Genomic DNA, 27568 nt, shown 5'->3' on the forward strand with positions numbered 1-27568 from the left:
CTGCAGGGTTTTTTATGCCTTCTTATTTCAATTTCTAATTTGTATTTCTCTCTTTTCTGAGTGGGTACACGTACTCTACCATTCGCCTGAGGTCTCCGAACTTGCATTAAGTTCCAGAAGTCATAAGAACCTTCTAAATCCAGTCTCACTAATCCAAGTTACTAAAGAGTCACAACCATGTAAATCATTCAATAAGTTATTTAGTAAATCAAGTATGGCAGGGGCAATCAATCAGTTATTCATGAAAAAACCTCACTTCTCTGGGTCAACAAAAAAAAAGAAAAAAGCCTTAATGCTCCTACTTCCAGAATAAAAAATTTGCCACGACAGAGAAAGGACAAGATTATCATTTACTGAAATATTGAAGCAAACATCTGGATATTGCTTACTCTCCTCATTATGGAAAAAAACAAAACGCAGAATCTACTACAGAACTATTTTTTTTAAATAGTACAACAGAACTATTCACAATGCTCAAAGTGGAGCACTTCAACCTCTTACCTGGATATGTCCTGTCATGGACTCATAGCAACGCTTATGCCATTCTTCCATTTTGATAAGCAATTAGAATCTCATCATGAAAAAAATGCTATAATTATAGGGTTTATTCAAATTTGTCCTATTCCCTTCAACCATCATCTCCTCATCTTCCTCATATTCTGAATAGTCTTTCTCATTGTCTTCAAAACGATAAGTTCCAAATCCCAAACCTTTAATGCCGTGAAGACAATCAAATGAACTATAGCAACATCATGCAAGGCAATGAAAAACATAAGACACCAAAATATGTGCATATCAATGCAAATAGGTTGAACAGATGTTCCAATTCACGAAATATACCAGGCAAAGTAACCCCGACATTTTCAAGTCTCAAAGAAAAATAAAGACAATAAAATCAATTCATGTGTTCCACTTACTTCTCAACAATTGAGCAAATCTTATCAGTAAGGTCTGCCTTGAACTCTGGATCACTAACTTCAAGATATTCAATAAGCTCTTTTGTCAATGGTTTCACATTGTTCTCATTCACCAGAACGAAAACAAGTTCAAGTGCCCTTTTCCTAATTGATGCATCAGAATCCTGTTTAATAAAAAATGCCACTTAATATTGGACTTCCTTTAAGGAATTAACATCACTTTGAGGATAAATTAAAATTAAATTTTACAATAATTATCCAAATTTTATTATTATACAAAACAAATAAACAAATTACTTGACTTTGACCGAACAATGTCTTAATTGTTCAAAACTGACTAACTGAAATCAGGAGGCATTTCCCCAACTAATAACCATACGATTTTGAGTTTTTTAATAGAATTGAAATTTTTTTAACACAGACTACATTGTTATATATCATACTTTATGTTATATATCGTAATTCATAGGAAAAATATGGAAGACAAGTTTATCATATCTGGGTAGGTTTTAGAGGCTATGTATGAGCACTTTTTTCAGCAAAGAAACATCTAAAAAAATGAAAGAGTACCTTCACACATTCCAAAATTGTTGTCCTGTGCCTCTGCACTGCCTGAGTATCTACTGAAACTGCCCTCATTAACATGTTCAGTGCAACATATCTGGGAAAGGAGACAGATGTCATTTTTCTAGGTGAAAAAATATGAGTTGCCACCCCTTCAAGAGTGCGATGACAGATTAAAGTTTCAGCTCAAACATGACAACCGCAGAGGGATATTCCTTTAACAACACAACAATGGGTAATCAAAAGAAACATGAAAAAAGCAAGACAACTGATCCCATGCTAATCAGCCTAAAGCAGTTTAAATAAAACCAAATTTTCATAATCCACAAAAACATATGAATTATGGAAATTCATACAATAAGTAGCACAAGTTTTGGTAACTCCTACACAAATTAGTCAGCAAGGCATTGTCAACATTTGGAATGATTTAAATCTCAATAAGAAAAATAAATTATAACAATAGAAATAGGAATTTTTAATCCTCTGGAATATAGCAGCACTGTGGATCACAGGAAAACATAAATTAGCAACAACTCTACTGCTCCATTCCTATGAACAAAATGAAATTAAATCAGAGAACACTTGAAAGAAGATTTAAAAAGGTGAAATATGGCAGCGGGAGTACAAAACAAGTATAAATTAAATTTTCTGTTTTTTGAATGGTGGATCAATTCTATTAAGGCTTTGGGGGAAAAAGATATATAAGTAAAAGAAAAAAAATTTCAAAAATAAAACAAACATTACAGCACTACATAGACCAGATATATCAGCCAAAGGTATCACAACAGCCCCTTCTCTAGCAAGTAGCAAGGGCTTCTGCATCCTTCTCTACTTAGCTAACGCATGCTACAGGATACAAGAATGCAACTTAGGGGAAAAACATGCACCTATATATTATATTATCCTCTTCTCTTTTCGGCTCAGTGGCAATATAGAAATACACCATGGACCAGTTGATATCAATATCCCTAAAAATTCCAGATACTTAAGTTTGCCATCCTATAATCAAACGCTCTCAAGGGTAGACAGATTGCATTTTATCCATAGGAGTATCAAACCATATCAGGAAAATTATACCCAGGACTAAAAACTACCACAAAAAAGTTCACCTGATATTGTTGTCACGATTTGACAAGAATCTTCCCAAGATATTAATAGCCAGTACACGCAAGCCACTAGTAGCTTCTATGCCCATAATAGTTGCAACACATTCATAAAGAATAGCATTCCCTGCATTCTTATTTGACTCAGTTTTTGCTGCTACCTGCCACAAAACTCCAGAATGTCAAATAGTAATGTCAATTATCTTCCAAATGCAGATCAGACTTTTTTTAAGTTAGATAAGAAAATACATGAAAAAAGGATATCACAGCATAACAATAACCCCATCCACATACAATCCAAGCAGAAAAGAAATGCCCAATTCTTACTACTAGTTCCTCCTATCTCTCGTGCATCGAGGGCCAGGCATTGCAAAAATAATTTTTAAAAAGATGTTTAACAGTCACTAACATTTTCTTAAGTGAAAAAACTACCTTTGAGTTACAATTCCTTATTTTTCTAAAATAAGTAAAAAATATATTTTCAAAAAAAGTAACTAATAGAAAATGAATCAGATATTGGACTTCTTTTTCCTAAATTTTTGCATAAAATAAGTGAAAATTGTAATTTTTATAGTTTAGCTACTGTTAGTTTTTGAGAACAAAAGGGCAAGAGGAAGAGGGAAATGAGATTTGAGAAAAGGGAAGAGAGACACTGTTTCGTCCACTTCCCTTCTTTGAGTTCCTTCTACTTAGTGAGACTTGCTCTTCCATGAGACTTTGGAGAGACTCCGTGAGATGGTTTCTTTCACAATCCCCCTCAAACTGGAATTTGTAACTACAGCTTGCATGAAGAGAGAAATTTTCTCTGTCTACAATCAGAAATTATCTTAAACAATCACCCCCCCCCCCCCCCCCCCTGCCGGTTATCTTGAAGAAGCTTGACCTAGCCAGCCACTTGATTAACTTTTCACATCCTTTCTTGGCAAACTTGAACCTACTTCATCATAGGCCAAAAACCAAGCATCATTGTAGGTTTCACCTCCACTATAGTACTTTGTACTTCTCCCCACCAATCTAGGGAATCATGACACAGAGACCCAGGTTGACAGAATATAAAAGAGAAGAAATAATCATCCCTAGCCAAAGACAAGACTCAATATACTAGCCAAATTAGATCTTAGACGAGTTAAGAGACACTGATCAAATACAGAGGTAAAACCTTTAGAATTCAAAGTCATCAACCACATAGCATGCAGTCGACTACATCAACCATAAGCAGAGTAATAACAGTTGACATGATGTCAGGTAGTTAAGTACTTATGATCAGCCCAAATAGAAGACTACTCACTATGCAGTTGACTACAAGCAGAAGATATTTCAAATCTCCATCTTATGGCCCTCGATGTGGAGAAGTTAGATCTCAAAATCTTTTAAGTTACCTACCCCGTGATCTACAACTCAAATGAAAATTTTAAGTATTTTTTTGAAATTTTTATCAAGATTTCATTGATTTTTGAGAAGTTCAAAAAGGCAACTTTTATGCATCCAGTGACCATCAAGTTGACTCGATGTGTGCTCCAATCGACCGGATATTTCAGCATAGGCATGTTTGGCCTGTTGTTGACTTGATGTGAGATCAAGTTGTGCATTGACTAACAATATATAAAATGATTACTTTTCAAAACATTAGAGCTGAGTTTTTAATTAAGCTATTCGAATCCTTTTCACGAGAGAAGCATGCTAAAGTGAGCAAGGAGTCACCCAAGGGATTCTATGCTCTGAAATCACCTTTAGAAGCTAATTCAGATGAAGGAAACCCATTTTATTAGTTTTCTTCTAAATAGCTGAGTTTTTTTTTTTTTTTTTTTGAAATGTGATGTATATGCTATTAAAAGATAGAGTAAAGTACAAACAAAGCTAGCTAGGCGGGCCTTCCTCCACAACAAGGTGTTGGAGCGAAATACCCATCTTAGCCTGAGTGTCTGCCAACTAATTGGCAAAACGTGGAACGTGCTTCCAATTACAATTTAAAGAAGAAATTAAGTTAAAATTTTCAAAATACATATCCCAATGACGCCATGGAGGTCTGATAGACTTTGCACACCGGTCAATGACCATCTATGAGTCCCCTTTGATGCAGAGGGGGTCGTGAGCCACCTTTTAAACACTTGAATTCCGTTAAGCAATCCAGAGAGTTCAGTTGTGGTGGAGTCGGAGACTCCAAACGGCCTGGCAAAGGAGTAGAGGAGATAGTCGTCTGCATCGTGGATAACTCCTCCATAGCCTACATGACCCGGGCAGCCAAGGGCGCTTCCTTTAGCTTGAAGTGACCCGTTGTTGAAGGGGCCCAGATAGACATTATTGAGAGGCGGGAAGGCTGAGACAATCCAACAAAGCCAATGATTTTTTTCCGTGTTTCAGAATACAGTTAACCAACATGTTAACTAATCGATTACGATAAATTGGATCGGATTTTGCAGTTTTTTCTTCTGCAGTACCTCGACGTGACATGAGCGTGAAAGAGGTTCAAGAATCTGTTTTCTTTTTATAAGGGCTAAAAACAAATCATTATTTTGACTTTTTGACCCCATATTGTAGGGTGGATCTCGAAAGATATATAAGATCTCCCTCCAAGTCGTACATACGACTTTCATCGAACACGGCTTTCCACAGAATTCTATATGTATCTATGAGATCGAGTATGGAGGAATACAAATAACCTCTGGATTTTTTTTCAGATTTGGCAAGCGTCTGGAATAACTAGCAAATTACAACTGGACCTATGGGCATTTCTAACTCCACTATTGTCGAGCTTCAGGCCCTTCTAAGAGGTCTCATCATCTTACGTGAGCATTTATTTGCAGTGGCGTCACTGGGATGTATACTCTTCCATTCTTGACATTCTTTCCCACCTTACCCATATTTGGGCCCATGTGCCCACATCTGCAAATTCTGTTGCAGATGGTTGTACTAAGTAGGGGGCCTCTGTCCATGCCCTTCTTGTAAGGGGAAGGTCTGCCTAATCTTGCTTGTTCTGCTTCCGGTTTTAATAAATTCATCACTTTCTCAAAAAAAACAAAAATGTTCCTCTTTCTTCATCTTTTTCCCCTTCTCCTTCTCCATCCTTTTCTCCTTCTTCATGTCAGGATCAGCACCCTGATACCATATTAGGTTTTGAGAATGAGAGGGCAAGAGGAAGAGGAAAACGACATTAGAGAATAGGCAAGAGATGTTCTCTTGTTTCTTTCTTTGAGTTCCTTCTACTTTGTAAGACTCTCTCTTCCATGAGACTCTGGTTAGACCATGAGATGGATTATTTTCTTTTTTTTGAAATGGTGCTGAAATTTTATTAGAGTGAAGAGAGAATTACATCAGAGAGGGGAAGTTTCCCAAACAATAAGGGATTGGAGGGAGGTCCCAATTTTCGCAAGTCTATCGGCAAAAGAGTTTGCCAATCGGTTTACATGATTCCAGGAATCCACCTCTGCAGAGCTTGCTGGACTTCTCAATGGCCTCATCATCTTCCAAGATCGATTCTCTAGCCCCCTTATTGTTGAAGGTGACTCCAAGGTTGTCATTGATTGGTGCGTAAAATCAAGGACTCCACCTTGGAGACATTTGGACACTTACTAAGATATTTGTAATATTGTTTCCACTCTTAATTGTACTTGGGCCCATGTTGCCCGGGCAGCAAATCACTTTGCCTATAGTCAAGCCAAACAGGACACTTCCCTTCAATCCCTTGTTGAGATGAGAAGCCCCCCCTAGGTTGTACCTTTTCTAGTTCTGCTTAATAAATTCACTCACTTCATCAAAAAATAAATAAAATAAAATTTTGTGTGATACCGACCTGAAGAAGGATGGGCCCTATAAGGAGATTTTTATACATATAAATTAAATTATGAGAAAATTTATCAAAGAAAAAAAACCGTACAAAGGGTTCAGGAGAGGAGGATCCTCAAGCTCAAGGAACAAGGGAAAGAAAGCTGTTCATGAAAAAATGTGGTTCACAAACTCCCTCTTTAGTGTTATCACTAAGAGTGTATGCCACCAGGACATGGAGAAAGACAGAGGGAGAGGGAGAGAGGGGGAGAGAGAATGAGAAAGAAAGAGGGTAAATCTCTCTTACATGGATAAACATACATGAAAACTACATGTACTTGACATATTTATATATGGATATGGAGAGAGTGTGAGTGTGTGAACCTGTCTGCAAGCTTATGTATATGAATGCAATGAATGAAGAGAACCACTGGATACCAGTAATGGTTAAAGAACAAAACAAGATGGGGCAACTGACCTGTGCAAGAATATCATTCATACAATCACTAGAGTCCGGATCCCCATGTCCCAACATCCGAAGAAGCCTAAGCATTCGGATCTGAAGAAAAGGATCTGTTATCCCAGAAATGTCATATTCCGGTGCATATGGGCTACTCATGACATCCTTCAGAACTCGAACCAACCCTTCCGTGTACTATTAAAACCATGTCAAAAGTAAGTTGATGTCATGCAAGCAGCAAAGAAACAATAAAGATTTTTTTAGCAAAATTTTAAATGTAAAATGTCAAGGCAAAATTCATTATCTATCACTTATACCTTTCTTAAGTAGTCAAGAGCCTCAGCACTAGCTTTGCATAACTCTGTGCAAAGCTGAATCCCAGTAATTAGAACACCATGATGCTTTTCTTTGAGTAAAGCAGCAGCAGGACCCATAAAATTTTCTGCCAAGTCTGGTACTTTCCTAATAATCCTTATTGAGCACAAGGCAGCCTAATAATGCAGAAAAGTCATCAAATGATAATTTCAAAACAGAGAAGGTAGAACTGATGGCAACAAAAACAAAATAAACAGTACAAACAACGAATATGGCAGGTATCATATAGCTCTTTTATAGCAGTTCTAGTCATGATATCCCAGTTTCACCGGTTTAGAAGGTGAAAAAATAATAGTACTGCATCCACAATCCCCTGTTCAACAATGACAGTAAAGGAGCATTACCTTTCACCATAGAATGTTCCATAATAAGTTGGTAAAAGGATCTCAAAGTTGGCAGCGCACAACAGGATACATGGTTGTGCGATGCATCAGAAAAAATCCAGAACTATAACAGTTTTTTTCTTAGAGAAGTGAGCTTTCATTAAAAGCAAAGCCAGAGATACAAACATCTAAGGCAAACAGGGACTCGAAACAACAAGGGATTGGAGGGTGACCCCATGCCTAGGAAAGTTGTCAACTGTAGACTTGGCTGAACTAGGAACATGAAACCAGGAAATATCAATATAAAAGGAGAGATCAAGGATCTCATGAAAAGTTTGCCAGTGCCCCCACGGAAGATCAATGAGGATTGGAGCACCATCCAATAACGACCTTTGAATCCCCCTCAATCCAGAGCCAGCCATCACGATGCTCACTGAAATGCTCAATGAAGATAACGAGATCCTGTTTAAGTGCCAACAGCTCAATAGAGGTCAAGTCAACACAACCTATGGGACCAGAAAAAGAAGCAAGAACTATCCCTTCATGATTTCTGAATACACCCCAATTCCTGCAGCCCAGTGTCCCCAAAGCACTACCATCAAAATTTAACTTGATGACACTAGGAAGAAGAGGGGAGGGGACCACTCAAGTATGGCAGTAGGCCAAGTCACAAACATCAGGCGCCAATTATGACAACGAGGAGAGCACCAGCATGCCCTCAAATTCTCCACGAGAGCCAAGCCAAGCAGCAATGGATCTAGTACATCTACACAAGACTTCATCCCCCGAGGCTCCTTAGTTTCGGAAATGCGACTATCGCATTAAAGTTATAAGCCCCAAGGCCCATGGACTAAGACAGCTGACAAGAGAATCTTGCCAACACTTGGGAGGCTGATCCCTTTGCCGAGCAGACAGGGATGAATTAGGCTGTTAGGGACACAAAGAGAGCCTAATTTTACCAAGAAAATGGGTCCATGTGCGCCAAGCAAACGAGCAGCAAACGAGCAGTAAACGAGAATGTGATCAACACTTTTCTGAGCAGCCCCATAGAAGTTACAGAAGATGTTCTGGACAGTATTACCGCTTCTTCTTAGTTTATCGGTAGTTAAGATCTTGCCCAGCAATGCACACCAAAAGAAGAAGTGCATCTTGGGGGGCCTGAGAGATTCCGGCTGACAGCATGCACCGAGGCAGCTTGCCTACTCTTAAGAGCTGCATAGAGAAAAGAAACCAAGAATATACCACTGATATTAGTTCCAAATGAGCTCATCATGAGAGGAAGCACGCAACCGCACACTTTGGAGAGCATAAATGAGTCTGCAGACCTCCTCAGCCTCGTCGTATTTTAATCCTCTCTGGAACTAGAGATCCCAATCAGAACTCCCCCTCTTCTACAGCAGGCCACCGAAACAAATTGGATTCCTGCTAGAATGGATGGAAAAGAATACATGAGGGGGGTACTGTCATCACCCTCAGCCAGCCATTAGAACCTCGCACACTGCTTCCATTGGGTGCTTTCACAATGGGCAATTACCTGAAATTGGTAGAGTGTGCATTTCTATTAGAGAATCCAATGGAGGAGAGGGACCTTTGTTCTTCAATGGCATTGAGGGCAGCAATTTGAGAGAGAAGGGACCTCCTCCGGAATGAAATGGCAGCATGATGACTCAGAGACTGGTGCTTGATTCTGGATCTTAGATCTTTGAGCTTGAAAAGTAATTTCCAACCAGCAGGTCCACCATTCGAGAGCTCACTCCACCACCCTTCTAAGAAACCGTCAAAGCCTTTCTCCAACAGCCAGCAATGAATAAAGGGAGAAGATCCTCACCTTCCAAACTTGGTGTCCAACTGGGCCAATGATCTGATGTACCTTTGTTTAGGACTCAACAGACAACATTTTGTAAAGCTGGAGCCACCCTGTGATAACAAGAAATAGATCCAATTTAGACAGGGTAGGGGCACGTTGGCTGTTGCTCTAGGTGCAAGTCTTGCCTGAGAGAGAAATTTCTTCAAGCTCGCAGCTACCGAAGGATCAGCAAATCCACACATGAATGAGATAATTCTAGGTATCGGAGGGGACTTTTTGTATCAATATCGGATTGGAAGGACCAATGTTGGTGAGACAAAGAAGTTCATCCCATAAGGCAGCCTACTACTGTGTCGAGTAGGGCCAAACACCACCACAAGGTAACAACTATCCATTAACTTCAAATCAATTGAAAAATCCCCCAAGACAACATTGACCACATTGATCGTGTTACTGTCCCACATCACAAGGATACTACCCGAGTGCCAAACTACTTTGACCGCTTTCCATTCCAAGCAGGAGCAATTCCACAGGTCATACATAGTGGAGCAAAACATATCCTACATCTTGGTTTCTTGGAGGACGATGAGTTGGGGCTTATGAGAGTCAAACAATGTAGATCCAATTCCTCTTACATTCCAAGAGATGATAATCATTGTTCACCATCTCTTCGTTTTCTCACTTCTTTAATCTCCTTCACCCCCAAGAAGTTTTCCTTTGTACACTATGTCCATGACTCGAGCTAGATCCATCATTTGAGACCAGGTTTCATCATCATACTTGTGTTTCTCAATTTGTAGGGCCTCTACCAGCTGTTGTGATCTTGTACCAGGTGGAGGAATACACAACCTGCTTGTGACACAATCAATTGCATATGTGGCCGGTTGGCTAGGACAGGTAACATCTTTCCATGGTCTCCCACTGGTCTTCCCCTCGAGGATTCAGTTAGTTCAACAGTGACAACAAGAATGCAAGCAGAAAAAGTGTATGGAGGAGGTCAGGTTGGTGGGCTGGATGTGATAAGTTGGAATTACTAGCATGGGAAAGAGATTTGTTGTTTGAGCCTTCAGAATTCATAGGAGGGTAACGAAAGAGGGTGACTGATGTTCATGGCATTTCCAAATTTAGTATAGGTGAGCTGGGTGGATGGTGTTGGAAGAGGAAGATTGGGTAGGAAAGTGGGAATGGTTTGGTTGGTCCCTTGTTTAAGGGTTTCCATTTCAGTCATAGGGTAGCTGACGATAAGTTTAACCCTTCAGTCAAGGTCACCCCTTGACATCAGGTCAAGAGGGTACCTAAAGTATTTTCAGCAGCTATTACAAAATCAGGCTCACCATTGGGGTTCATTGTATGCATTTTTGGTCCAAGAGGTAGAGAGTTGACAGATGGCAAAGATGAGGTGGTGGTTTCTTGTTCAAAGAGGGAAATGGGTATAGGAGTGGAGGGATTAGGTGGGGGTGATTTCAGACAGATATCGATGAGGCCTGTCGAACTGAGGGCGAATAAAGTGTCTCCATCAAGATGACAGAGAAGGGATTAGGATGACAGAGAAGGGATTAGAATGATAGAGCTGGCCATTAGGGAGGGCGGGGGTCAGCACCTTGATATTCTAGTCAACAAAAACGGCAAGGTTGATTCAAGTCTTGTCTCCTGATTTTGAATTTAAATTTGCAGCAGGTCCAACAGAGGAAGGTGCAATATCCAAGTCCAAGTCACTATTGGCTTTGAGTGTGATCCCCTAGGAGTCGAGTAGGGAGCGAGTTATTGGCCTTAGAGAACTTGACTTGTCATCATCCTTGCTTCCTCTTCTGGCCACGTTCGTCCTCCTCAAGGGCATTGCCAAGTTCTACAAAAAGAATGAGAACCTAGAAGATCTCCCTCCCAACATCGAGCTTGACCACAAGGGGTAGGGCTCCAATCCAAAGCTCCGAGGGGATGATGAAAACTCTAGCAAAATCAAGCCTGCTCGTGTTAGCTGTGATAGCATCATGCTTAACCGGTCTTCGAAATGTGTGTTATCTGGTTGATAGCATACGTCTGCCAAAGTTTTGTTGGGTGGATATCCATTGACCCCAACCATCCTCGGATTTAGCATGAGTCCACTCATGAGTGCCGATGAAGAGGGGGAGAAGGGGGGTTTTAGGGGTCTTTAATACCGTGACTTTGTCCTCGATAGTGGCAATCCAAATTAGCCAATTCTTGCCTCCAAGAGAGGAGCATTTAGGCTCATGTGATAAGGTGCAATAAACAAATATCCAATGGCTGATGTTCGTACCGAAGGTCCCCAAAAAGAGACGCACACAGCCATCTTCTCTCTGCCATCAACTAGGATCTATGAGTGTAGGTTATGGCTTAGTAAGCTCGATCAAGTGGGCCAGACTGAGGTAGTGAGGGATTGGGAGAGTTGGCTAAGGGTGCGTGGTAGGAGGGGTTATTAGAGCTGGATATGGGGAGGAGTAACACTTCAAGCATTCAAACTGGTTCCATCCAAAGCTAGTTGTGGTGCATTTTAGGATGTAGATTCTCGCCATTGTGATCATATCACGGCATTGCAAAATCTTACATCCTCAATTACCATTGTATTGAAAAGAAGCTAAGTAAAAGACTATGTTGAGCATCTAAAGCTCCGTGGTCTTGAATCCCCAACCAGTAAAGGTATTCTACAATTTTTTTTTTATAAAGATGTATTAATAAAACAAGAGAAATTACAAAATTTGGGGGAGCATGTCCCTTACAACCAGCGATTGTAGGGTAGCTCCCTGCCTAGCAAGCACATCTGCCGCCGAATTTGCGCATCTCGGAATGTGAGTCCAAATACAAGAAACAATTGAGGTAATATCTAAAATTTCCTTCAAGGTATCCCAATGCCTCCACGGAGGAGAGGATGCACTCTCACACCAGCCTATAACCACTTTTGAGTCACCTTCAATATGAAGAAATGTATTAGTAAAGGCATTCTGCAATTGCTTGATAAAACTCTCACTAGCAATCTACAGGATGCTGATAAAAGACCTTTTATCTTCATTTTGGACAGTACCATGAATAACTACTCCAAGTCGATTTTGCTTCCCCTCAATGTTAAGCAAAGTTTTCCCGTAGCGAAAGGTATTCTCGTTTCTTCCGTCAGTCAATCCAACAACATCAGTGAACTTTCCTTTTCTCTTTTGGACTAGTTGCCATCCTGTCATTGCATCTCTATCACTGGTCTCTAAGTCACCGTGCCTTGATCCATTACCCGAACTTCTCAACCTCAACTCACCTCACTGTCCTCGCCACCATCACCAGGTCTTCGTCCACCAGCTCCCTCTTCATCTCGCGTTCCATCTCCTCCCTTCCTCACTCTCCTTCGCCTTCCATCTGGAAGTGCAAAATAAGTTGTTTGTCCCAAGAACTATTTAACAGTTGACTTCATCGAAATTTCATCTATCCTGATTTACACTAAATCTTATTAAAATATAATCCAAAAATTCATAAACACATCAACTAGTCAAGACAGTTCAAAGTAACTAAAATTTGGAGTTCCATTCCCAATCACTGGCTAAGTGCAAATGGCTGAAATATTGATCAATTTTAGCTACCTCCCTATGCTTAACTAGTTAGACAACTTTCTGGGTAGGGCAACAAATGAGTTCATATATGGTTTGCAGGACAGAGAATAATACTCATCCTATAGTATGAGATTGTATTTGCAACTAAAATATCATCTGCATGATAGATCAGGAAGAAAGCTTAAATGAGAGAATGCTATTTCACTGGATCAAAACACTACCTTTTTCCGAATGTTTTGGTCTCTACTCTGAAGTAATCTTTCCACTTCAGGTGCAAGATCACGTGCCATTTCTGCCGAACATATGTTTCCCAAAGCACAAAGAGCAAGTCCCACAATATACTGATTTGAGTGATTGAGATCTCTGTACAATTGTCAAGGTCCTTTCCAATAACACAAACACAAGATGACAAAAATGATATGATAGTAGTTAAATATGTCAAAATATAACATAATCTGCTTAGATCATTGGATACTGCTTTAAGGAGTTTGTAACCAACATGAGAACTTCTTGCCTTTCATCAAGAAGCAACATGAGGCCGAGATATCCTATCCTCTTCTCAGGAAATCCAGAAGATGCTATCAATTTGAGGCATTCCATTTGACCAAAATGAGTGGGATAGCCAAGCATGTGAATGAACATGAGTTTGGCCAGGTTACGGTGCCTATAATCTTGGTCATTTTCACTAACAGAGGCACGTATAGCAGCACACTCTTTTCTTACAACAGCACGCTCCTCTGCAGCCGTTTTGCAGGTTCTAATGGCCCGAATCATATCCCTGTATTTAAAGAATAAGTAGATCGCTATTTTAAGGATCTTATATGGAATCATAAATCTCCTCAGCACTGAAAGTAAGCAAAGTTTATTAAAAAATTCAAAGACAACAATTATGCAAGTGACATAAGGATCAGTTTTCTATCTACTTACTCCCTTCATTTTGATTCTTCTTAATTTTTCTGACTTCTCGTCACTCTTCAAATTTGACTCAGTCTTGACATTAAATTTGAAATTCAGCAAATTAATAAGGTTCCACCAAAAGGAGGCACCAATTATCTGTCATGTACTTCTTCTTTAAGTGTTCTTTTTTTTTTTTAACCAATGTCATTCATGACCAAGGAAATCAAATATGATAGGTCCTTGCTAGAAGCTGACAAAGTGAATTTGGAACATTCAGCTGGTTTTTGCCAATCTGGGGCACAACATCAAAGTGAAGAAATATAAGATGGAGATTGACAAAAAGAAGAATGATTGCCACTAAGAGATAAAGAGATTTTCTTTTTTACCTCCAATCAATTGGCTGAAACCTTCACTAAAGCCTTAGGAAGAGTGCCACTAGTTTTGATTTGTTGCAAGCTGGGAATTTACGCTACTCAGCTCTAAGGGAAGTCTTTGAAAGCTATCTCCATTTAGATTCAGCTTTCGACTCAATATGCATAGGGACAGACTCTCCCCTTTTTTGGAGAATTTTCCTTTTCTTCTCACATGTATTTCTATCGCTGGCTTCTCTATCCTTTTCCTCTTATCTAATTCTTTTACTTCTCAGTCGTCTTCCTCCTCTATCTCTTTCTCCATCTGTTTTCAATTTCTCTGTCCTTGTCAATATTTAATATGATTGACAGACATAACCACACGTGCAACTTGGCCAATAGTTCCTTCTCTTAACCAATGCCCACTTAATAATTTGACTTCAGCACTATCTGTGTTCTTGAACTTCACCTCTAATTTTAGAATGTTTTTGGGACATGTGGTGCAAGGAAATGAATTTAGCTGCTATACTATTTTCTGTGCTGCCTAAATGCAGACACCAAAAAAAAAAAAAAATAGAAAGCTTGCAGTTCCAGCAATGACCAAAACATTTGAGGATTAAAATAGTGATGAAAACTGGATGTAACAAAAGCCAATAAAAAGGGCAAAAAATGAGAAAAAAATTGATGGTCTTCTTTGACTTAAATCTGCAATGAGTAAATGTCATGTTTATCGTCAACTGGACACTGGTACAAAGGAAAGCTTACCAAATCCTTAGTTTATCAAGAGTGTTGACTTAAACGAAAATATCCTAAGAAAAAAGAAAAGTAGCACAGCAGGCATCTTTATTAAAAATTCAATAACAAGCAAATATTCAAAAAGTCCCATTTCTTCTAACACACTCAAATATCTCAATGACCACTGTGGCCATTGAGCTCCAGGATCAATCCACATGGTGTACTCTTACTGTAGAAAACATGCAACCTCAAAGCCCTCAGGCACAACATATACAAGACAGATTCTTGACCAGAATCCAAAGAATTGAGATTAACATAATCGGGCCCAATTCCGAACAAAATGATAGCTGTTGCCGGTCAAACGCCTGGTTTTGATAATGACAATGTACAATTCCCTACGCTAGAAAGCAAAATAAGGAAAGTAGGCAATCATTAAAACGTCATAATTAAAAATGGAAAGATTTCTAAGAAGATTTCAAGTTGCTCAACAATTTCCATACTCCGAGAGCGTTTATCCATAATTCCACTCATTATAATGCTCGTGTTTTTTATTGCTAAGACCAAAACTGATAACAATGAAAAACAAAAATTTAAACGGAGCGAATAGAAAAATAGAAAAATAACAATTAAATAGCAGATTGACTCTGACAATGATTTGATTTGGAAAAACTAAACAGCGTTCATGCTTACCAGGGAAAACTTTACCATTTCGCAACTTGGAACAGTATGGAAAGCCATAGAAGAAGGTGCTACTGCGATCTAGTTACTCGATCTACCTACATCAATTTTTTTTTCTTTTTCAAATAATAGCACTCGTATAACACTCTTACCTCAACCGAGTACCAGACGAGAAAGGATTCATGACTGAATCCGCCGTGAATCGCCAATAAGTCACACGCTCCAATGAGATCCGGCTAAAATAAACGGAACCAGGGACGCGTTCAACGGAGCAGGAAGAAATGAGTTGAATTAAAACAAGAGAAGATGGGGATCTAGAGAGAGAAAACCGATGGATCTGAGGAGAGTGAAAAGAAATGCAAGCTACGGGAAATCAGTCAAAATGGATCGGAACTGAAAGGTCTGCGCGGTTGCCAACAATTTCTCTTTGGAAGAAGGCAGTCATGATCTTTTCCATTTTATTTTATTTATCTCAGTAAGTATCTTCCCCATTTTGTCGATAGTTAATTAAAAAGCTCTTCTTTCTTTACTAATCATTATTTTATTTTATTTTTGTCTTCTCTCAGATTCGGACAAAATTTTCCACATTCCCTTTTCAGATTGGGTTAGTATACCTGGAATTGCAACGGACTGGGTATTAGAGTGCAAGAATTCATCTAAAATTCTTTTTTAGAAAATCTAACTTTTAACTCTGGAATGTTAATTCAGTTTTTGAAGATATAGAAAAGAATAAAATATATTAATTATTATATTTATTATTTTATATTTACAATATGACTATATCTTCTATAATAATAAAATATTATTATTTTAACTTATTAAAATTATATAAAATTTCGTTGTATATAATAAGTTAAATCATTTATGTGAAATAATTACATGAACTTTGCAAATATCAACTTCCAATTTATAATAATTAGAATATATTAAGTTAAATGAATTTAAATAAAATGAAATAAATTTTTAACTTCACTTAAATGAGTATTTTTAAGTAATTTAACTCAAAATTTATAATAATTAAAATATTTTTTATTTATTAATCATACATTTATTATTAAAAATATTATATATTTTATAATTAAAAACCATAGGTCTTAATTTTATTTTTTCTATTTTGCTTGTCTATTAAAAATAACTATTATTTAAATTAAATATATTGGTCTAAAGTAAACTTGCAAATATACTTCGCTTTATATAAATTAAAACTTTTAAAAATTAATTTAATCTAAAAATATATGCTTTTATGTTTAAATTATAAATAAACTATTATACACTATAAATTTATCATCAAAATAATAACATATTTTAATAATTATAAATAATAATAATAATACTTATAATTATAAAATATTCACTAATATGATCAATTATTAACATAATATTAACATGATAATATTAATTTTAATTTTATATAATTTACATTGTCACTTTATTTAAACTGACACACTTTTATAAATTAACATAATATAATAATGATCATACTAAGTTAAATTTTATATCATTTACAAAGTTATTTCCCATAAAATGATTAAATATTTTAAATTTATAAATTAAATATTTTAAATAATTATTATTTCTCATCCCAATTTATTTTTTTTCAATAAAAATGACATAATTTATAGGATAAATTGGTAATAAAATTACATTGATTAAAATAACAGTTGAAGTGTAGACTACCAATCCCTCCAAGCCCCCTTGGGTAAGGACATGCGTTTGTCCACGAGGAGTCGGGTTCAAGGATTGGTGGAGCCTGAGAGGTAGAAATGGATGAGGTATTTCAAAATACCTCCATTTTTATGGACTAAATGAGTTTTATTGATTTTACTTGTTATGATTTAAATTTTTTAAATTTAACAAGTTCGCAAAATGAGGAGGATTTCAATCTCGTTCTTACTGGAGACTCCCCACCTCCTCATATCCGAAGTGCCGGAGACTCTGCCTCCGCAGCCTCCGCCAACTCCGTTCCTCGTCGTCTTCATCTTCGTCTTCTGGGTACTCCGTGAATCACATGTACTAATAGCAAACTGATTTCTGCAAGAGAGATAACCCATAATGATACCCAAACCCAGAGCTACAAAAAAAAAATCAGCAACTAGCAGCAGCAACTCTGAAACATTTTATACGTTTGAAAATGGAAACTTGAAACTTTGAAAAAAAGGGCAAAGCAGAAATTTAAAGAAGAATAAAGGTAAAAAAGGAAGAAGAAGAAGGTGGATTTGGCCTGTATTGCAGATTTCTCATCTCCTGTTTTTCACACTTTAATATCTAATTTTATATAATAACATTTCATTTTTATATAAATAAACTATGATTAATATTATATTTAGTCACTAGTTTAGGAGTGAGAATTTAAACACTGAAAAAAAACCTATTTGGTTAACTATTTTGATATTATAAAATTAAGCATTTGTTTAGTTATTTTTTATATAATTAATTAATATTAATTTTTAAAATAAATTATTTATTAATTCATCATAAGTTAAAATCTATTTTAGTTTATTAATAAAAAAATTAAGTAAAATTATCTTAAAAGAGTTTAGAGATTAAAAATAACTACACATTGTGCAATAGCAGGCAACAAAACATTAATTAACTGTATTATTTACAATGCTGTTTGTTGTTCCCTTTTCTTCTTGTTTGATAAAGCTGTGGAAAGAACCAAGTAAAGCTCAGACCATTTGAACGGCCTTCACTGCATCATCTTGTTCTTGCTGCTTTGAAGAAGGATCGGTAACAGGTTTGTTCTTTGTGGGGTTTTCATCATTGGCAAGGTTAAAGCTGGCAAGGTCTGCCATCTTCTCAACTGCACTTACAACTGCTTCAATCCCAGCTGCAATTTCCGATAATAAAGATGAAATTGTCACGAGTGGAAGAACCTCTAAGAGGGGCAGAGTGGTTGAGAGTGGACGTTTTGCCTCTTCCTTAGCTTCCAAATGAGGCGCTTGTTGTGGTTGGTGTCTAAGCTGGACTGGAAGGGACTTCACGGCATTTCTCAGATCTTCTACAGTAATTTTCATCTCATCAACTGAGATATCTATGATGGATGATCTTGTCATTGTCTTTGTGGTCTTAGCTAGTTCTTTCAAGACACTTGAGCACTGAGAACTCACTTTTATGCATGATACACTTAGATACTTCATTGCAGATTCTGGAGCCTGCAACAAATCAAAGTTTTGGTTTCATATATTCTTGCATCCTAAGTAGATTTATCAAGGAATGCCTTAGAATAATTGGAGCCAATCATTCCTGTACTGGAGTTTAACCAAATAAGTCCGATGACTTCAGATTTCAGGAAAAAAAATAAAAGTAAAAAACAATTTCAGAGTGCTATACAAACAGTAAGTAGAACTGAGGAATTTTACACCATACTAAGTAGCTAGTTAGAGCACTACAACAGTGTTTCTCAGGCATGAGAGGACTTGTTAACTTACTTGGACTTCTGAACTGATGGAAGCATTGAGTGCCTCTATACAACAAGCGCAATAACGCAATGTGGTTCCAATCTTGAGGTATTGTTTCCATGGATGCCAGAAGCCAAATTGGCCATGGGGTGGTTCCCATCTAGCAAAGTTGGCCTGTGTAAACAAACAAAATCAGGTTTGGGGACAGAAATATTTGTCTTCCAATAACAACATAATTTACAGTTCTTCAGGGAGATGTACACAAAAAGTTTTACTCATAATAGTAAAATTACATGTTCTCTATCAATTTCAGTGACTTACCAGTAACTCTTCAGTTGTCTTTGAATTTAGCACACATTTGTAAGCTTGTGACTTTTTACAGGGTTCATCATCACCTATATCACCTTCAACTTCACCGAAATATGCGACCACACTTCCTAAATTTGGACGAAAACAGAAAAGGAAAGCATTTAGAGATTTATTGAGAAAAATCATATAGGATATTTTTTAGGTGAATGCAGTGGACCACGTACCATGTAAAGATTCAGCAAGCTTTTCCATGTTTCGAGTGACGAGGAGATGCAGATCCTCCCCAGCCCAAACAGGGCAAATTAGAGTACTAATAATCATGCACATGGAACCTCCTATAACAATTGTGGACAGACGCTCATGTGCCATCTTTACCAACTTCTCCACACGATAACTGGAAACAGTAACCAGACTAAATGTGAGGATGAAAATGGTGATACCATAGTCGAACCGCCTTTTTATTGTTGGAATGAATCTAGAAAATGTTGCTGCCGAAGCTGCAGAAGAACATGAATGGTTAGCACAAAAAGCACAGGAGCTTAGTCTCAAAGACTGCAACTAGACAGGAAGTCATCCATTACCCGTCAGAAAGACAGAAATGACAAGAACAATAGGCTCTGTTTTTTCTCCACCTTGACTTGCAATTGAATGAACCCCAAGAGCTAGAGAACAAGCTAAAAGAGTTGCCATTCCTCTGTTGAATCCTTTTAATAGTGTTGCACCTGAAAGTGAAAACATGGAAAAGAGTAAGTTCTTCTGTTTGTCTTCACTTTGTTTCTTGTCATGTAACATATTCCCTATCAAGAGGATCTGAAGCATAATAATATCTACCAAGCACTGGATGTCCCAACCATCAGATCAGCCAGTAGATGGACAACTCAGGTCTTATAGATAAAACCCAAACAAGAGCACCCCAATTTAGGATCCATACAAGAAGCTCAACATCCACCAAAGAAAAGATCTAAATGAACAAGGATTTGGCCGTAAGTTTAAGCTTTCTTACCAACAGTGAATTCAAAGACAACAACAACTGTCATCACAGCCCACATAGCAGTTCCTCCAATGCCATCATACAAAGGCCTCACGTAGTAAAAGAGTGACACTGCAGAAAGTGCAATCCCAACCTTCAGGCCATGAACAACTCTCCTTGGATCATCTGCACCCAGCTTCCATATCTTCCCCATGAACTTCCAGATCATCAATTTCAATGCTATGACCAAGCTGTGTACCCATAGCCACACTCGATGGATTATGCTTCTTTCTGGCACTAGCTCCTCTGAGGATCCATCAGATACTCTCAACCTCCACTCCAAACCACCAGAGTTCTCTTTCTGTCTAGACATTGTAGATTGGCTAGGCCGAGCAATCTTCAACAAAGAACTGCAGAAGATATCCAGAGAGAGTTTCTAGTTATCCTGATGAAGTGTCTGATTCGTTCACGTTTTTGGGAATGGGTATGTTCCCACCAAACTGAAAAGCCTAGCAAGGAAGGACGAGATTGCTGGGTGAAAGCCAATTCCCACGTACTGTTGGGATTGAGCTTGTGTTTCTACGTTGGCATTAGTTCAAATATATAGATGGCTGCATGTTCATGTGGATTGCTTAAACTCTTCATTCAAAACCCAATCCACTATTTTATTTCATCTTACTTTTCCTGCATTCTTTCTCCACTACATGAAAGCAGCCACTTGTGCCCAGGATTTTGCATTAAAATCTATGCTATCTTAGTGAAATTACACAGCAAAAGTTTAAAAACATTCTAGTTGTCTAGCACTGGAAAAGAAGGTCGAATAGAAATCCATGACAGATATAAAATAAGCAGGATGATGTTGTGAACGTGTGCCTATCTTCTGACCTAAAAACAAGATCCTGCTGAGGCAAAGCCATGACAGAGTCATTCTGGCGAGAGTAAGGAAAGGTACGAGACACCACAAACGTGGAAGAGATGTAGTCTTTCGATGCTACATCACATAGAACCCATCAACCACAATCAGAACGAAGCAATATTCCAGCTTAAAATAGTATTGCTGAATGACAGTTTTTGAGTCCTATTTAGAGAGAGAATTTGTGGTATTGCAGTCATACTAGTTGATTTTAGAGTCTGGAGAACAACGAGGCAACATAGGGCTGATGACAATGAGAGGCATGAGAAGCATATGGAGAACCTGCTGATCAAGCACCTGGCAATTCCATCATTCCACATAAATTCCAAATTAACAGTTTTTTTTTTTCTGCAACAGTCCTTCACAGTACTGAATCAAGTACTTGGCAGTTGACACAAATCAAGGAAAACTAAGAAGCTACCTAATTTTGGGTCTTTCCTTAGTGGACTTCTCCATAAGTGGAAGATCCACTATGAGTAACACTAATTTCAGTGGTGGAAGTTGAAATAACTCATGATGACCTCCTTTTCTATGGAGATTACATTGCAGATCAGACCTAGTTGTCAATATTCAAATTAGGTCATCCTCAGATTAGGGTTTTCTCTCCCTTTTTTAATACATGAAAGAGGATTCCACATGTTTGCATTAACTTGAAATCCAACTCCACTTATCAACTAGATTAGCTTATACTCCAAATGGGTTACCTACTTGGAGAAGAATCCACCCTTGGGGTCATGGTTTAGACTTTAAATGGGTGGTCCTTCAAAAGCCTCATTTCAACTTTTTTTCTCTTTGCCTCATTTTTTTTTTTTAAATTAGGAGGTTTAGGCCTTCTCAGCCTTGCATTAAGTTAGTTGTAGTTTTCTTAAATATCATTTTCTCTTTGACTAATTTTCCCTTGTAAACATGAAAACCAAATAAGCAATACTCCGGACCCTGATCAGTAGGCACAATCGAACTGGGCATATTTGATGAATGAGACGTGGCACCATCAAGATAAAACAAATAATAGAACTTACAACAAGTAGAAATCCTGTGGTAACTCAGTTGAAATTCTCTTATGAAATTTGATCTGTTGCAACCTTGATATGCCAATCAATGACAATCAATGAAAAGAATTTCTATTAGAAAATTTTTATTTTGATTAGTTTTCTTACGTTTGTGTCACCATTGAAAACAAAGGAGAAATTAATTATAATATTTGTGTTTATTTAATATATTTTTTTATAATTTATAAAAATAAGGTCAAAGTAACAAATATTTAAGAGTTTAACGCCTTGATTGACATGTATGGTAAGTATGGGTGCCTCGATGATGCAAGATTATGAAGAGTTATTGTTCATAAAACTGTACTGCCTGCAAGATACAAAGATTTTGGTACTGCACATAGTCACAAATTGTTATCTACACAGCAGGAAAATATAATAACATGAAAAGATGAACTTAGTTAAACAGAGTTAGGTATTTTAATTCTTATACAGATGACAAAAACCGTGTAAGCCAATTTTGTGGCATCTCCACTGCACATATTGCATTGCTAGCATAGCATCTCTTCAGCAGTGATAGTGCAGTGGAGCTTTGAACTACTTTGAAGCTCCAAACTCTCTTTGGAGCTCCAAGCATTCGAGCACCCGTAGAGCTTGAATATGCAGAGCAGTCTGTCTTTGTTCGGGGTCTAGGGTTGACCCAAACTGGCTTGCTGCCCATACTAGTGATGCACATTTCTCACCCAAAAGTCTCCGTAACTCGTCGTGTATGGATATCACAGGAGGCATTTCCCTTCCATGTACATGGCCGATGAAGAGCAATAGAAACTCCCCACACTTTAACCTGAGGACAAAACAGTTACATTACATTCATATCAATGTTTGTGAGGATGGCTTGCTGAAGCTCTCACTTCTATTTGAAACAACAGCTTCTTTTGGCCGGCGAACCAAAAGAGAGAAAACAGTCTCACAAACAATATGTGCATATGAGCAATCAGACAGCTTTTATAAGTTATCAATTATGTTAAAGAGATATAACCAATTAATTCATCCTTTTTCAGTTTTTGAATGATATCGTTTGATTGCTCAGTCTGATAATAGATAGTAATTATACTTTTCTCTCTCCTGCCACAAATTCATGTTCATTTGTAATGAAAAGGAGGAATGAAAAAGTAATGGAGCAACAGGGTGTCATAGTTATTTCTTGTATAGATACTATGTAAAGATTATAAAGGAAAGTAATAGACCTTAAACTTTCATCCACTGCCTTGTCTTTAATAAGCTCTACAACTTTCTCAACACCATGGCATGCCTCAAACTCCTGCAATTAAAAGAGAAGGATTTGTTAGTCCACATTGGTTCAAACATGGGAGAGAATCTGAAAAACATTTGAAGCCTGAGCTCCTCATACATCTCGCTTCACTAAACATTGGTTGATCAGTAATACGTGCAGTTAGATGCAATAAGAAAAAATATTTTGCAGCCTTAATAATTATGGTGTCATGAGAATCATCAGCAGCAGCAGCAGAGCCTTGTCCCACCTATTTTATAGTCGGACACATTCTTCAATCTTGTGCTATCACCAAAGAGAAATATGGAAAAAATCTTATGGCTAAACCAAACTGTTGTTCATTTCATAATATCTCGTCATACATGCTTGCAGAGCTACATACAGAAAGTGTCCTAAGAAAATAAAGGAATAAAGTGTCATCCACGTCAAGTAGGTTAAAAAACACAGTCGTAAAGTGTTTGGTGAGAAGAGCAACTGGCTCAGCTGGATGCAGGTTAGAAGTTAAGAGTTAGAGCAGAAGTCCTAATTCTTTTTTTGAGACGTGGAAACGAGAGATTTTATTGAAGAGAGGAGAGTACAAGGCCCCACACTACAAGCAGAGAGGGGCCAGAAGTGCTAAAAAACAATTAAATTACAGGAAATTATGTAAGAAAGACGACTAAAATATAAAATATCTGTTCACTCAGATAATCAGCTCCATAAGATGCCTGTAAACAGCAGTATTCGCAGAACTATGGACATGGGATCAAGTGATGTCCATATTAACCATAAGATCAAAAACTTGTTTCATTTGGAGAAGTAGTCTCCATGGTGGTGAAGAATTGTTCTTGCCCCAACTAATAAAGGTGGACAAGTCTCCTTCCACCACCATATGCAGTAGAGCAAGCATTTCAGGAGATAAAGAGTCAGATTGGCCAAGAGAACCAGCGATGGAAAGACTTTGTTGCCCTGGTAATCAGAGAGCAACACCCCCCTAGGAAGTCTCAGGCAACCCTGGGTACTACCATCAAAATTCAGTTTAATGAATCCAGGAGGAGGAGGTGTCCAAGGAACATTTCTGTTAACTTCTCAGGTCTCAAAGAAGCAATCTGCGACTAGTTCAACCTGATGTATGCACAGCTATGCTCAGAATTATTTTTTAGTGCACAACCAGGTTGTAGTAGTTCTCAAAACTGTGTCCATAACTGCCTCAGGGCTTCCATTTTCCCTCGAGATGTTCTGTCGTTCCTTTCGGTCTAATTCTTAAGTCATTGACTACTAATGCAACGACTTATCTTTTGTTGAATTATAGAACTATTGTCCATACTAGAGCTGCAAAGTGCTGGTAAAGTTAATGAATGGATAGCTCAATCAGTTAAACTTGAAGCAAATATAGATTCCTGGCCATATCTAGACTTTGTTTTTTAAGTATTTTTTAGCTTCACAACATTGATGAAAGCATCGAATCATTTAATCTCAACATCAGCTTTTAGAGAACGCACACTAGACATGTCATTACACCCTCCCTTGGAATTATATCTTGTTCACAAAGAATAACAGATCTCTTGTATGCAGAAATAACAGCACAGAAAATGGAAAGCATAGAGGAGCAAAAATGTCACATACGAAGAGATCAACAGTAATATGCACCAACGAAAAGAAAAAACAACTTTGGATAGGCAAATCATATTTCAAATGCTTCTACATGGATTTCTTTGTTTCTTCCAGATAAGTTAACGAGAAGAAGAAATTATTATTATATTATCATTTGCAAGAAATTATGTTAGAATAAGGTTGTTTTTATAACATTTTTTAAGAAGTTAAATATGCATCATAGGACCTTATCCAATCAATGTAATGAACTTTGGCTCTGAACTTTTGCACATGCTTCAGTTAATAAGACAATCAGCCAGCAGCTATACATGTATAAATAATATACACAATATAAAAGCTGAGGTTTTATTGTGATCAGATGTTTAGGACTTCAGCGAGCAACCTAAGTAAAAGATACATTCAAAAAAAAAGAAAAAAGGATGGACATCCAACTCTAGAATTAGTTAATGAGTCAGCAACAAAATAAAAAGTGCCATTTACTTCATAACAGAAGAATGACAACTGGAAGTAAAACTTCCACTCTATACAAAATTCAAAGGATAGTATTAAGTCTCATACCATCTGATTTGCAGATGATCCTTGCAGCAGAGAGATAAAAGCATCCAAGCATGCACCTTGCACATTGGGCCCTCGTGTTGATAATATGTTTGCCAATGTCTGCATTAATAAGTAACTTATAATATTTTCACCTTACAAGGATCTAAAACTTGGAAGTAATAATTAATGTGGTAGAATTAAAGTTATTAATCCAATCATTTTAGGCAACATCAGTCTTTGCTGATAAAAATTCAAATTGATTTCATGTTTCAGCAGCCAGTAGCAAATCTGGGAGCACAAAACAGGTAGAGCATGTGTGTTGGAAAAAAAAAAAGATAATTAACAAAGATCAAATGGTAACCGAAATAAATGCAGTAGCAAGGTCAGTATAATCCGAGGAAGTAAATAACTGGTGCAATTTCATTCTGAATCAAGCAGTGGAAAGAGATAGACAGCTGTATTCACTGAGTCAGTCAGTCATTTGCACAGAAAAAAATTGCAATTACACCGAAAACAGTAGTTATCTAATATGAATCAAGTAAATAAAACACAATCCACAATCTAGAATGCTCGGTTATGAAGGAATGAGACCTATGGCAGTAATGAGATTTTCCGCACCTTTATTGCCTTGTGTTTATGAGCCACAGCAACACTGACCCTGGTAAGTAGGCAGCATCCTTCTAGAACCCTGAGAGCGAGAGCAATTTCAGCGTCCGTCGCCGGACTCGTCATCCGAATGGGCTCCACACCAAAAATTCGATCCAGATTAACAATCGGGTCGCCTACAGCTTCCCTCAAAGTATTCTGAAAGAGAACCGGAACCACTGTGCCCACATCACAAGCTTATCAGTCAACCACGCAAATTCCAAATTGACACTCAAAACATTGGGAACGAAGGAAGAAGGAGCGAAGGCGACCTTGGAATTCAGGGAGGGATTGGGTCTCCCGGAAGAGGCGGATGGTGGCATCGGACTCCGCGGCGGATCGAAGGAACTTCAAGAGGTGGCGAAGACCGCTGACACGGAGGAACGAGAACTCGGCGCGCGAATCGCGTAGGCCGTTCCGGAGAGCGAGAGTTACCTCCCTGTGAAGTCTCTGAGTGTTGAGAGAAGAGACGAGCTCCGCCACGGCGGAGGAAGACGGCGATTCCAAACCCTCCGCCCACAGGGCTTTCTTCAGATGCATTTTTCTTCAGCTTGGAATCTCGTCGTCTTTTACGGTTCCCTAGTGTATCGTCTCTCCCAATCACTCGTGCTCGAAACGATCTTTGAGGCCTGCGTGCGGGAAGCACGAGTTTCCCCACACTAACTAATCACATTATAAACCTAGTGCTCATCCAATACCCCCGCATTAGTTCATTAAATTATGTCGTTAGTGTAGGATGAATTACATTGAAGTGCGATTACATCACTTCAATTCAAGTTCATTATGGATTAACCCCCATTAGTGCGAAACGTTATCTCAGCCTCCTGATCAACGACTATCTCAACCGTCATATCATGATCACTTAGATTTGGGGTATTATTCAAAATCCAATTGTTTCTGTACCTTTTACTTTCAAACTCAATAAAAATTAACAAAGATTTAAAATATTACTTGTGAGCTTATATTGCGAAATCATCATATGATTGAACTACTTTTAAGTGCCCCCCATATTTGAAAACCAATCCAATTTACTCTTGTGTTTTAAACTTTGAAATTTGGTCAAATTAGGACCTGTAGAGCTACTAGTTACATAGAATAGGTATTTGTGATTGATGTATCTATCAAATTGGTACATGTATTATAATATCTATCTTATTTATAAGTTTTTGTATTTGGATTGAATTGTAAGCAAGCTTTACATTGTTGGGTCAAGCATTGGCAAGGCAAGACCGCCCTCGACACCGCCCTCAACGCAATTTGATTGAGAGAGGCTTATATGGTTAAAGAAAGGCAAGTGATGCTACAAATCCCTAGGAGGGTGTAGGCCAGAGTGATTAGTGGGCTACTATTACAAATCCCTATGTGCGCTTAAGCTTATGTAACCTAGTTATCTTTTGAAAAAAT

The 27568-nt window shown here is 37.9% G+C and overlaps 3 protein-coding genes across 3 annotated transcripts in view; all 3 read right to left on the bottom strand.

Annotated features, from left to right (window-relative positions):
* The window catches only part of LOC137947830 (AP-1 complex subunit gamma-2-like), a 31437-nt gene extending 15483 nt beyond the window's left edge, over positions 1–15954 (bottom strand). Inside the window, exons 1-8 of the mRNA XM_068793628.1 lie at positions 15672–15954; positions 13335–13637; positions 13081–13222; positions 7124–7297; positions 6825–7001; positions 2591–2745; positions 1488–1578; positions 918–1081 (exon numbers count right to left, since the gene is read on the bottom strand). Of these exons, the coding sequence (XP_068649729.1) occupies positions 918–1081; positions 1488–1578; positions 2591–2745; positions 6825–7001; positions 7124–7297; positions 13081–13222; positions 13335–13637; positions 15672–15703 (1238 nt within the window). The 5' untranslated portion in view covers positions 15704–15954. The remainder of the gene's footprint in view (positions 1–917; positions 1082–1487; positions 1579–2590; positions 2746–6824; positions 7002–7123; positions 7298–13080; positions 13223–13334; positions 13638–15671) is intronic.
* Positions 15955–18188: 2234 nt separating this feature from the next.
* Positions 18189–20572, bottom strand: LOC137948524 (aluminum-activated malate transporter 10-like). Its single transcript, XM_068794607.1, has 6 exons — positions 20233–20572; positions 19811–19951; positions 19454–19726; positions 19242–19357; positions 18951–19094; positions 18189–18674 (listed from the first exon to the last, which is right to left on the bottom strand). The coding sequence occupies exons 1-6, from the start codon at positions 20570–20572 to the stop codon at positions 18189–18191; spliced, it is 1500 nt and encodes a 499-aa protein (XP_068650708.1).
* Positions 20573–22465: 1893 nt separating this feature from the next.
* LOC137948784 (uncharacterized) lies at positions 22466–26786 on the bottom strand. Its single transcript, XM_068794953.1, has 5 exons — positions 26437–26786; positions 26138–26343; positions 25541–25639; positions 23346–23419; positions 22466–22942 (listed from the first exon to the last, which is right to left on the bottom strand). The coding sequence occupies exons 1-5, from the start codon at positions 26702–26704 to the stop codon at positions 22696–22698; spliced, it is 894 nt and encodes a 297-aa protein (XP_068651054.1). The 5' UTR covers positions 26705–26786; the 3' UTR covers positions 22466–22695.
* Between the last annotated feature and the right edge of the window lie 782 nt (positions 26787–27568).

The sequence above is a fragment of the Aristolochia californica genome, unplaced genomic scaffold, assembly GCF_029961685.1.
Source record: "Aristolochia californica isolate CCGP_79_NKW_82.1479 unplaced genomic scaffold, dmAriCali1.0.hap1 SCAF_13, whole genome shotgun sequence".
Classification (NCBI taxonomy): domain Eukaryota; kingdom Viridiplantae; phylum Streptophyta; class Magnoliopsida; order Piperales; family Aristolochiaceae; genus Aristolochia; species Aristolochia californica.

Coding starts and splice junctions, on each gene's coding strand:
- LOC137948524 (XM_068794607.1), bottom strand. CDS start 20,572: ATGTCTAGACAGAAAGAGAACTCTGGTGGTTTGGAGTGGAGGTTGAGA. Junction 19,095..19,241: donor AGACAACTGAAGAGTTACTG/GTAAGTCACTGA, acceptor TTGTTTACACAG/GCCAACTTTGCTAGATGGGA. Junction 18,675..18,950: donor CCATCAGTTCAGAAGTCCAA/GTAAGTTAACAA, acceptor GATTTGTTGCAG/GCTCCAGAATCTGCAATGAA.
- LOC137948784 (XM_068794953.1), bottom strand. CDS start 26,704: ATGCATCTGAAGAAAGCCCTGTGGGCGGAGGGTTTGGAATCGCCGTCT. Junction 26,344..26,436: donor ATCCCTCCCTGAATTCCAAG/GTCGCCTTCGCT, acceptor ATGTGGGCACAG/TGGTTCCGGTTCTCTTTCAG. Junction 22,943..23,345: donor GCAGTGGATGAAAGTTTAAG/GTCTATTACTTT, acceptor TTTTGTCCTCAG/GTTAAAGTGTGGGGAGTTTC.